Genomic DNA, 12461 nt, shown 5'->3' with positions numbered 1-12461 from the left:
CCCCCTAATCCACACACTGACACTACCACTCACCCAGCCATTGACCCCTCTAGAGGCAGTGGGCTGGGCTGAGTACTCTGCCATCTGCTCCCTACCCGCTATTTCTAAGAAGCCGCTGAGCTGCCTTACCTCTCTTCGTTGATGCCACACATGCGAATGCGGTCAGTACTGGTCCAGTTGTGCACCCCACTATAGAGTGGTGCCGTAGAGATCATGACAGCCCTTCACCACCCAGATGGAAGCGACCAGAGCTGCTTTGCCTAAGAGGTCCAAACAGACAAAGCCAAGATAAAGTCATGTGCATGGAGAAGGGAGATTCCAAACAGCTGTGACAATGGACCTTTTTGCTCAAGGGTTCTTTCTACTCAGTTCCTGGCTTTAGCTATATGACCTTGGGTAAGTCCCTTCCCCTCCCTGAGTCTTGATTCCCTCCCCTCTTCCACAGACTACGGAAACAGTTCTAGGATCCCATCTAAGGGGAATGGAGGTGAGCTAAGAGGTGGGAAAAGGTGTGGGAGGGGGGGGGCGGGGGGGGGGGGAACAGAAGCCAAGCTACCTGGGGAAACCCGTGATGTGGACAGAGAAATCTCCCCAAGACCCTCTAGGGAAAGCCCCTGTTCTTCAAGACTCCCCTTAGAAATGGCCTTTTTTGTTCTCAAGATGGGCCCAGATCAAAGCAAACTGAGCCTGCCTCGGGGTCTTTTCCCAATCAGACTGAGCATATCCCAACCGGCACCACTTAAACTGGCCACGCGCAAGCGGACTTCCACATGTGAACCTTGACCAACTAGAGTTCCCAAAACCCTCCCTTCTCCCCAGTTCCCCCTAGAGTCCCCCCCCCGCCCCGCAGGGAGAGCATGCCACCTCTTGCAGCAGGTAGCCGGCCCCTCTGAAGGGAGGTACAAGCCACAAGAAGAAGGGTGGCATCACCCAGAGTGCCAGCCTTAGGTGCCTCCCACACTGATTGGCTTCCTGGGCCAAGTAGGTAACAGCCTCAGTTTTCCAGGACACAAACAAGCCTGGCCTCTCGATATATTGAGTCCAAGGTTTTTAGAGAAAGAGGCAGGGTACAGTAGATAGAGCACGAGCCCTGGAGTCAGGAGGACCTGAGTTCAAATCCAGCCTCAGACACTTAACACTTACTAGCTGTGTGACCCTGGGCAAGTCACTTAACCCACACTGCCTCACAAAAGAGAGAGCGAGAGAGCGAGAGCGAGAGCGAGAGCGAGAGAGAGAGAGAGAGAGAGAGAGAGAGAGAGGGAGGGAGGGAGGCAGGCAAAGCAAAGCAAAATGAGCATGTATTGGGGATGTATGTAAAAGCAAAGACCCTGTAGGTTATTGGGGGGGGGTGTTCGGCAGATTCCAAGCTCAGCCTTCCTTACCTATGGTATTGGCTAACCTAAGCACTGAGTGCAGCATGTAAAATGTCAAGCTGAAAGACTCTTTGGAGGGCTCCAATCCAAGCCCTCCATTGGTCCCATGAGCCACACGGATGCCATGGCCTTCACACCATGGTTCCTCCTCCAAACCCAGCAGTCTCTTCACTGAGCTACGAGGATGCACCAATGTGGTACGGAGCACAAAGAGAACTGGAAGGAAGACCTGGGGTCAGATGGATCCCACTCCCTGGGAGACCCCGGCAAGATCCCAGAATTCCTGGGACCTTTCGAGTGCTCAGGTATCTGTCAGACAGGGATCACAAGGGCACCACAGGGCTGCTGTATCTAGTAAGCACTCCCCCAATCATCAAGTGCCAGAGAAAGGTCTTGTCATCATCGTCATCATGGCTGACCCACATTATAGGCCCTGGAGTCACCCCCACACAAAAAAGTTCAAGGAGTTTCTATTTATTGAGACAGGAAAGTAGAGAAGTGGGCAAGGAACCCAGCTCAATGATCAAGTCCAACTCCCACCCAGAGGGGCACATGACCTGCCCAAGGTCACCCAGGCAGGCAGGAAGATTCAGAAGTATGATTTGAACCCAGGTCCTCTGACTCTACAGTGTGTGGGCTTTCCTCTGTACCAACTCCACAGAGGGAAAGAGCTCTAGAGTGAGAAGACCAGAGACTTGGCTCTCTCATTCCTTGTATGACTCTGAGCGAGTCCCCTCCCTGGGCCTCAGTTTCCTCCTCTGTCAAACGAAGGAGGTGGATTAGATCTGGGCCTCCGAGGGCCCTTCCAGCTAGATTTACCATAGGGTCGAAGCCACTAGTGGGTCGTGAGCTGTGTGAAGAGGAACAGGGCTGGGGGGCCTCTAAACACTGGTTCCGCCAGTCCCCAGGGCAAGGCTCCCCACACAGCTTCCCAGAAATCTGGGGAGCTGAGCTCTGCCTGTCCTCAGCCCTCCAGTTCATTTTGGAACATGTGGAGTCAGCCAGCCCTGCCTGCCCAAGAAACAGGAGATCAGGTCATTAGCTAATGGACCAGGTGGTTTTTTGTCCATGGGCGCCCTTCCCCCCTCCCTCCCACTCTGCTGCGCCCCCCCCCCCAAAGCATTAGAAGGTTCAGGTCATCAGGGCTCTGCTCCCTCCAAGAGCCATTTACATTTCAACGGGAAGGGGATGGGGTGGCTTCTGGAGGAATGAGGCAGGCCTAGGTGAGCGGCTGCCTGGCATCCACTCCCAGGTGACTTATTTGGTGCAGTTTTGAGAGCATTCGCAGTATCACAGACCCTGGGACCCAAACCAGAGGTAGGGAGTGGGGTGGGGGCCCTCTGGGGTTTGGAAACCTCGAGGCCTGGGATGAATCACCCAGATAACAATCTCCAAGGAAAAAAGCCCAAACCTCTCCCTCTCTCTCCTTCTTTCTCTGTCTCTCTCCCCCTCTCCCCCCTCCTTCTCCCCCTCCCTCCCCCCCCACCTCATACTGCTGGCTCTTCATCTGCCCCTGGAAATGGAGGTGTGCCCATGCCCTGCAAAACAGTAGGCAGGTGGGGCTTGGAGATCCACTCCAGCCTCACTAGTTCCCCTGTGTTCCTGCTAATTAAAGACAGACTTGGCCTTGACAGGTTAAAAGATGGCCTTCCACTGCCGGCAGAGGCTGACTGGCCGATAGGGCTCGATCCCACAGGGGACTGAGAGTCCAGCCCAGAAAGAGGTGTAGCCAGCTGAGGGAACACACTCCCAGGCAGGAGATGCTTGAGGCCAACAGTCTATTTCCCAGAAGATCACAGATCAAAGCAGCACTGGGCAGCTCCTCCTCTCCCAAACACACAACCGAAGCAGCAACAGCAACAGCAACAGCTCCCCTTTCTCTAGGGCTTTTTACCGACTGCAAAGGACTTTCCTTCCAACAGGGCCCAGGAAGGCAAGGGTTATTATGCCCATTTTATAGATGAGGAAATGGAGGTCTGAGAAGAGAAGCAAACCACCTACACAGGTAGGCAGGTGGTAGAGCCCAGACTCCAACCTGGGTCTCCTGGCACCAAATCTAGTGATCCTCTCATGCCACCAGAGTGACACACCTCACACGCCCATAACAAATATCCTTACTTGAAACCTCAGTGGGTGGGCAACATTTCTGACCACATACAGCTGTGAACCTGGGCAGACTAGCTCAGCTCCCGAATCACCCGGGCAGCAGACGCCAATCTGACCAGAGGGAAAGATCCCTCAGTCACAAAACCAGCAGCTCCTGGACCTTGGAAAGCCATATGGAGGGGAGCGGGAAGGCACCCAGTCCCATGGGTCCGTAATGATCGGTTGCAGCCAACAAGAAGTTGGGAAGGTGGTGGCAGCAAAGAGCCTTCTTGCCCAAACCACTGGGAGAGCCCAAATCCCAGATCCACCCCCAGGGCTCTGGGTTAGATTGGGCAAGTCACCTCTCCTGGGGCCCCTCCCCCGTTCCTTTCTCTTTTCTGAGACTGAGCCTCCCTCTCTCCCCCGACCTGGAAGGGCAGTGGCCACTCCCAGGGGGCCTGCTCCCAATGCCTCGAGGGAAGCTTTGGCCTCCTCTGGGCTGCCCTCCCCCTCCTCCCAAGGACCCCCTAGCCTGAGCCCAGCCGGCAGCAGGGATTACACACATGCCACCACCACCACTGGGCCCGTTTCTTCTTCCTCCTCTTCTCTATGCTGAAGTAGGTTGAGACTCAACAGTCACTAAGACCCCCCCCAGACCTGCTCTAATCCTGTGATCACTTCCCATTTTAGGGCCATCAGGACCTCAGAGGATCCTCCCGGCTCTGGCATCCTCTGCTCTCTGATCTGGAGGTGAGGAAAGTACCATAACAGTAATCACTGTTGAAACGGACCAGAGGAAGGCGGGAAGGACACGAGAGGCCCAGGGCATGTGACAACTACAAAGGAGGAGAGGAGAAAAGAAATAGGGGAACCTGGACCATTTCCCCATCACGGCCTAAACTGCAACGCTGGCAGGGAGGCATCAGAAAGAAGGGTTTTCGAAAAGCTCGAAGAAGGTACAGACTCTGGACACAGTCCAGAGGAGATGGCTGGCCAGGAAGCCAGGGAGGCCCGGACAACCCTTGGGGGGGGTGGGCACAGACAGGCCAGGTTCCAGGTCATTGAGATGGCACAAGGACTTATGACCAACAGCAGCTTTGCACTCTCTGTCTGTCTCTCTTTGTCTTTCTGTTTCTCCATGTCTGTCTCTATCTTTCTATTCCCCCCCCCCCCCGCTCTGTCTCTCTCTCTGTCTCTCTTTCTCTTTTCTGGGAAGCATGAGATCCTGGAGAGAATGAGGACCCAGAAGATGAGAGAGCTAGGTTGCCTCAAGAACTGGCTCTGTGGGGCAGCTAGGTGGTACAGTGGATAGAGCACTGGTCCTGGATTCAGAAGGACCTGAGTTCAAATCCAGCCTCAGACACTTGACACTTACTAGCTGTGTGACCCTGGGCAAGTCACTTAACCCCCATTGCCTCACCAAAAAAACCCAAACTGGCTCTGCCACCTATTGGCCATATGACCTTGGCAAAGTCCCTTTCCCGCCCTCCTCCCAAGCCTCAGTTTCCTTCTTTGTAAAATAGAAATAAACATCCTCATGTGTCCTACTTACTACCCAGGGCTGGGAACAAAGCAGTGGAGGAGAAAAGGTGGCTTGACAGAGAAACATGGCTTATTATCATTAGAAAAGGACAAGGAGGTTTCTACTCAAGTCCTCCCTGGGCCGTGGCATTGTCCCTGGGCTCCCAAAGGCTCTGCCCAGGTCTCCATCATAGCCTGCAGGATGGCTGGGCATCGGACTAGTGCCACAGAACCAGCCCAGCTCCATTTGGAGAGGCATAAGCCCCACGTTGGCCACAGGGTGAGCAGGGGTTTTTTTTAGCCACAGAAACTCGGGAAGACGGTCTGCTGAGTTATGGATGGATGCCCATACCAACAGCACTACAGCTCCTTGAAATATTAACATAAGGAAGGGACATATAAATAGAGAAGGGAACAAAATAGCAATCTGGCCAAGATCATGGAATTTTGAGCTCCAGGGGGACCCTTCGGATCATCTAACTCATCTTCTAGGACAGGAAATGACTTGCCCAAGATCACAGAGAGAGAGAGCTCAAGTAAGAGAGTGAGGCAGCAAGAGCAAGTGAGCGAGCGAGCGAGAGAGAGAGAGAGAGAGAGAGAGAAAGAGAGAGAGAGAGGTGTCAAGAATAGGAGCAAGAAAACAAAATTGAGAATAAGAGTGAAGGCAAGATCAGGAACAAGAGTGAGTGCAAGACTGAGAAGAGATTGAGAACAAGAGTGAGTGCATGATAGAGAACAAGAGCGAGAGAGAAAGCTGAAAACACAGGAGAGTGAAAGCAAGAGAGAGAGAGAGAGAGAGAAGGAGGAGGGTGAGAGAGAAACAGATGAAAGGAGAAAGAAGAGAGAAAGAGAGCGAGCGAGCAAGCACGAGAACATGGTTGGCATGAGCCACACATACCCGAGTTTCCCAGAAGCTTGCAGGGTTCTCTGTCATAAGCACTCATGCATCACACCAAGTTGGGGTGGCTCAGCAGTAATTGGCAGGATTGTTCCCACCAGGTACTCTACAGAATTTTCTCATTGGATCCCACCACTGAGAGGAGCAATGTCAAGGATATCCTGGTGTAAGCCCAAAGCAGTGGCACTTCCCCCTCCTTCTCTTTCTCCATGACCTGGATTCACCTTCAATGAAAGCCTGGCCCTACCACTGGGTCGACAAAGGGACAGCCAAGGCCCCTGGATGGCTTCAGGAGATTAAATGGGGTCAGGGAAGCCTGAACACTGGAGGAGCTACATCTGGGGATGCACAGATCGAAAAGGACAAATGGCAACTGGTACAACTCCTGAATGGTGGCTACAGGAAGGCTCACATCCAAACTTTCCGGCCAGAGGCAAAGGACCACCACTGGAAACCAGGATATACAGAAAACAATCCATTTCAGAAAAGAACGTGCAAGGATAACCCTCCGAGAAACCTCAAGACATACCATGGAAAGGACTGTATCAATTTCAAGGAGAAAAGCTTATGATAAATTCTGCCTTCACATATAGAGGATCACGCTGCATGTCTTTCAAAGGGGAAATAAAAACAGTAAGACAAATCTCACGGTTAAGTGGGAAGGCCCCTGGATTTGGAGTCAAGATGTCCCCGGTTCAAATTCAGCCCCTGCTAGTGACTGGCTATGTGCCCCTGGCTGGACCAGTCACTTAACCCTCTAGTTTGCAAGGGATGAAATGCTAAGATCCTATCCTTTGCTTCATTCAATGTTCTCTTCAACTGGATCCAAACATTCTTGTGTTCTAAACTCATATAACACCCTCCCCACTAAGTATAGGCATATATACTAAGGAACAAGTATAGTTTAAACATTTTCCTGACTCGATGATCTCCCACATGAAGATACTTCACCAATATCCACTCCCCCTACCACCCCCACCCCAGCATCCATAGCCGCAATCTTTCCATAGAATGATAGGAAATGTGATATAGTGGGAAGAATACTGCTGCCAAACTGTTGTCCCTCAAACACAGACGTGACCTTGTTACCCACCCCCATTCCCGCCCCCAACGTAAATATCTGTGGCTCACTCTTGCCCCCAGGATAGAGGAAAATGGATTGAAGCTGGGATTTTATGGATGCAAGAAGAATGAGGGTTGAGAAAAGTCCCCCTCTCAATGCAGGCAGGCACTCTCTCTTCAACTTGTAGTGGGCTATCCAGAACAGAGGTCAAATGTCTTACCCTGGGTCAAACAGCCTTCCTGGCATAGGGGCTGGCTCTCTCCAGCCACCACACCAGGCTGCCTCGCCCCAAGCCTCAGCCTGCAATTTAAAGCCCTCTATCAGGGGCAGCTAGGTGGCACAGTGGATAGAGCACTGGCCCTAGAGTCAGGAGGACCTGAGTTCAAATCCAGCCTCAGACACTTGACCCTTACTAGCTGTGTGACCCTGGGCAAGTCACTTAACCCTCACTGACCTGCCCCCCCCAAGGAACAAAACAAAACAAAACAATTAAGGAACATGAAATGAGATTTTTAAAAAAAATGTCTCTTCCATTTCCATATCTTCAAGCAGTTTCCCATTCCTAGTCACTGCTAGGTTAACTCCCCCCCCCATTTTATGCAAATGATAAAAATGTATTTCCACTGCCTTCTCCAAAATGTCATGGTATAGTTTTGTTTTGTTTTGAAATCACTAGCCTGGGAGGCTAAAGTCCCGAATTTTAGTTCTGGTTCTATCACTTACTTTCTCTGGCTCTAGTTAGACTAGATGAGCTCTGAAACATCTCTTCCAGTTATAGATCCAGGATCCCATGTGTGACCTTGGGCCAGTCACCCACTTCCCCTCCCTGGGCCTCAGTTTCCTCCTCTGTAAAATGAGGGGGTTGGACTAAACAGATCTGAATATCAGATCTAAATAGATCTGAGCATAACCTTTGCTGCTTCCTCCAAAGGCCAAGGATACTGCAAGGCCTCTCTATTGTCCCCCGAATGGAGAATAACTTTTGGTCCTCCCTGGCCAGGAACAGTGCTGGGATGGCACTGGGTGCTTTCCCTATAGCAGAATGTCTCATAGACACACAGGATTCGAATCCCTCTCTGAATCTTCTCTTCCCTACTAGGGAGGAGCCCAGCTAGGAGACACTGCCTGCTAAGCTAGGAATAAGGCACGGTCCCTCAAAATTCCCAAGGGGAGTTCCTGGCCACTTCCCCAGCAATTAGACTAGAAGCTGGGGAGGGCAGAGAGACTGTTTTCTCTTTTTTTTGTTTGTTCCCCAACCCGCCCCACCCCACCCCCTGCAGCATCACTGAATTCTAAGTGAGGGGGATAATGTAGCAGGTCCTACCTGGATGAAAAGACCCCAAGAGAGACTGACTGTGCGCATCAGAGAAGGAGCCTCAGCACCAGACATGGCAACCTGGGAAGGGATCTTTTTTAGCTCAAGCAAGTCATGAAATCATCTACTAAAACATGGAGGGCTGGGGGGCAGCTAGGTGGTGCAGTGGATAAAGTGCCGGCTCTAGATTCAGGAGGACCTAAGTTCAAATCTGGCCTCAGACACTTGACTCTTACTAGCTGTGTGACCCTGGGCAAGTCACTTAACCCCCATTGCCCCGCAAAAAACCCAAACAAACAAAAATCCATGGAGGGCTGGTTGGTTGCTACCTGGAGCTGGGGGGATGGGGGGGGGGAAGGGATGTGAGGTGGAGGGGGGAGCGGAAGGAAACCTACCTAATACCTATGGCAATATGGTACAATGGAAAGAGAGCTGCTGGGGCAGCTGCTGCCCTAGAGTCAAGAGGATCTGAGTTCAAATTCGGCCTCAGACACTTACTAGCTGTATGACCCTGGGCAAGACACTTAACCCTGACTGCCTAAAAGAGAGAGAGAGAGAGAGAGAGAGAGAGAGAGAGAGAGAGAGAGAGAGAGAGAGAGAACGCGCACGAGCGCACTGACCTTGGAATCAGAGGACCTGAGTTCAAATTCTTGCCATGCCACTACCTATTTACCTGTGTGACCATGAGCAAATCACCTCCCCACACTGGGCCTCAGTTTCCCCCTCTGTAAAACGAGAGGGTTGGACTAGGAGGCCTCTGAGGTCCTTTCTAGCTCCAAATCCATGACCCTTCTCGGTGACCTTGGGCCACTCACCTGCCCTCTGTCCCTGGGCCTCTAGATGTCTGGCCCACAGTGCTGGCAGGGCAGTTGAGGCCAGGAAGCACACAGTATACAACTCCTGGTGGATTCAGAAGAAAAACTTGAACTCCTTCCTTTGCTTCCTTTCTCTAGCCCCAAGGTCCCTTTGCTGGCTCTTTACAGTAGAACGGCCCACACAACACAAGGTACACAGAACCAAGCTGGGCCAGAGAATCCAGAGAATATGGATCGACTTGCAATTAACTGCAAGTGGATTATTGGAGGCTCAGTTTTCAGCCTCCCTGGCTTCCTCCTCCTCTCCTTCCCAACCCCCACTGTAGTCCCTGGTCTCCCCCCCCCCCAATCGCTGTATGCTCGCTGGGGAATGGCTACTAGATTTAATGTTTGTCTAAGGAGAACAAATTAGGAAGGTAAATCCCCTAGGGAGGGAGGCAGGGAGAGAGGGGGATGAGAATAACAAGGCATTTTCTAAAGCCAAAAAACCAATCTTCCTAAAATTCTTATTCTCCCATTTGGATTTTCCATGTCAATGGTGTCCTTTAGGAGCACACTTAATGGAGAGCTGTAAACAGGAGTAGCAGCTGTGTGATTATCACTGAGATTGACCCCCACCCCAAGAAGAGAAGAAAAAAAGGCACTGCCACCCCTCCTCAGTAGAAGCTGGGGGGAAGGGGTCTATGGGAACTGAATGGTGCATGCATACACCAACAGACAGGTGGTGGTTAGTTTTGAACTGCTCCCCCTCCTTCCCCTTTTACTGATGACTAATAAAAATTAAGAGAAGAAAAAAATGACAATCACTGCAGTTCCCATCTCTTGAATTCTTCTAGTTCCCAGAGCACATTCCTCACAACACCCTCAGTGAGGAAGGCAATTAGAATGAACCTCAATCCAGAGGTAAAGAAATTGAGTGGAGAGCAATCAGACCCCAGACCTGACCCTCACTAGCTGTGTGAATTCGGACATTATCTGCCCTCCACCTGCCTCAGTTTTCTCCATCTGTAAAGTGAGAGCTATGATATTATGTGGAGCCTTTAAGAAGTCACTTAAACTCTTTGGGACTCAGTCTCCTCATTTGTAAAATGAATGGGGGTGGGGGGAGGGAAGGATGGACTAGAAGGCCTTGAAAAGTCCCTTTCGGCTCTACATGTATGTGTGATAAGAGACCCACGGTTCCATCTATGTGTGACCTTGGATAAGTCATTTCCCTTCCCTGGCTCTCACTCAGTTTGCCCTTCTGAAAAATTAGGGGTTTTTTTTGCAGGACAATGGGGGTTAAGTGACTTGCCCAGGGTCACACAGCTAGTAAATGTCAAGTGTCTGAGGCCAGATTTGAACTCAGGTCCTCCTGAATCCAGGGCTGGTGCTTTATCCACTGCGCCACCTAGCTGCCCCGAAAAATGAGTATTGAAGTATGAGGCCTCTGTGGTCCCTTCCAGTTCCCTCATCTATGACCCTATTAGTCTAGGAATAATAGGATCAGAGGAAGGTGTCACCTATTTGGGTGACATTTTCCTCTCCCCCAGCCTTCTGACTTCAACTTGGCATGGGCGAGGTGGGGATTGGGGTCTACTCTGGGTGAAGGTTAACTGGGGGTGGGGAGCAGGGTAATTGTCCCTCATAGCAGACCTGAAAGTTAGCATCTTTCTCCTGGAAAGGTACACAACGAACCCAAGTCAGCACTTTTCCAAATGCAACAGCTTTTTGTCCAGCCCCCGTACAAAGACAATGAGGCTTGGGTTGGGGGGGGGGGGAGGAGGGCGGCTTCCCCCTCGAATTTCTTCCCTCCATGAAGTTTCCCTTGGAACTTCTTTCTTCATTTCCTGCCTGGATTTGGGTGGTGAAGTATAGCTGGTGACACTTGAACCTGTGGCTTCAAGGAGGTAAGAGAGAGAGCTAAGCCTTCTCTTCCTCCCTGCTTGGGAGGAGATGTGTGCTCCTGCCCCAGGGGAGATTCACCAAGGCCGTGTGCAGCAAGGGAAAGAATCAGCACTCTCCAGTCAGAGGACCAGGGTTGGAGTCCCACCTCTGACGCCACCTGTGTGATGGTGAGAAAGCCTCTTCTACCACCTCTAGAAAATGGTTTCTTCAAGGTCTCAATACTATGGACCCTTTACCTCAAGGGTGATCGATAGGGGAACTCAGTAAGAACAGCACAAGAAGGTAACATTTGAGAAGTAGAAGGGGAAAAAAGCCAACAAACAGATCTTAATGTCAACCCAATGTAACGAAGTTCATCCAGCTCAGCAAAAGGGAGGAGAATCAGGTGGCATGGAAAGCCCTGAATTTCCAGTGCTTTGCCACGTGCTAACTAGCATGCCTTTGGGCAAGGCCTCAGTTTCCCTCTTTTGTAAAATAAAAGAGTCACAGAGCTAGATGGGAAAGGATCTCAGAGGCCACGTAGCCCAACACCATCATTTTACAGAAGAGGAAACTTCAAGTGGCCATGCAGTCCAATCCTCTGACTTTACAGAAGGCAACCAAGCCTAGCAAGGTTAAGTGACTTCTCCAAGGTCACCCAGGTAGTGTCTGAGGCAGGAATGGAATCCAGGGCCTCTGACTCCAAGGCCATGGCTCTTTCTATTGGACAGTGCTATCTCCTGATCACCTCTAAAGTCCCTCCCACTTCTAAAGCCCAAGCCGGGGATTTGCCATTTTCCAGATTCCACTGCCCAGTAGCTGAGCAGTGATGGTCCCACACAGTGTCCCAGCAAGCACTGAGATTTGGCCGGCTCTCTTCCTCCCTGCCACCCACAATATAGCAGAACCTGACTGGACCCGTAAACAGCGCCAACGCCGGGATCTCCAAAGAGCCAGAACTCGACGCCAAAACAATTCAAGGTCTGTTTCTTAACAGACCACCAAGAAGGCAGCCCCGTTTTGTGTGCCACTGAGCTTGGCCAGTGCTTTCCGGGCCTCTCTCTTAGGGCCCTCTGCAATAACGCCCGGCCTCACGTGTTCAGACCGGTAAATTGCAAATATGAATCCCCACCCCTTCAAGTTTACCACAAGTCATTAAGTCTATGGGTGGGGGGCTGGGGGGGGAGGACCCCGACATGCGGCCATTTCAAAAGCCATGCCATTGTTTTCAATGTATCCTGGACAGCCGGATCTCCTGTTACAAATCAAAGAACCCTGGGGGTTGTACATACAAGTTATAGCAAAGGAAAAATGTAACCCCCCCAAAGCCCATCGCTAGGATTCAACTTTGACCCATTAGCAGCTCCCCCACCCCCAGTCAGCTCCCAGAAACTACAAAGAATGCAATGCAGAAGAGGTAGAGTTTCAGCATTAAATTAGCATTCCTTTCAATCAGAGCAAGAAGGACTTATGAGGTACGAGCACTGAGGCTGGAGGAGAACCGGGAGAACACTACCAGGGCCCG

At 51.4% G+C, this 12461-nt stretch overlaps 1 protein-coding gene across 3 annotated transcripts in view; it reads right to left on the bottom strand.

Moving 5' to 3' along the window:
* BCORL1 (BCL6 corepressor like 1) overlaps positions 1-12461 on the bottom strand; it is a 70180-nt gene that overhangs the window by 47810 nt on the left and 9909 nt on the right. For all 3 annotated transcript variants that reach the window (XM_043974869.1, XM_043974871.1, XM_043974870.1), the window contains one exon: positions 130-260. In XM_043974869.1, coding sequence (XP_043830804.1) covers positions 130-215 — 86 coding nt within the window. In that variant the 5' untranslated portion in view covers positions 216-260. The remainder of the gene's footprint in view (positions 1-129; positions 261-12461) is intronic.

Source organism: Dromiciops gliroides, chromosome X (genome assembly GCF_019393635.1).
Source record: "Dromiciops gliroides isolate mDroGli1 chromosome X, mDroGli1.pri, whole genome shotgun sequence".
NCBI lineage: Eukaryota > Metazoa > Chordata > Mammalia > Microbiotheria > Microbiotheriidae > Dromiciops > Dromiciops gliroides.
Note: the sequence above shows the minus strand (reverse complement) of the source record. Positions and strands in the feature narration are given on the sequence as shown.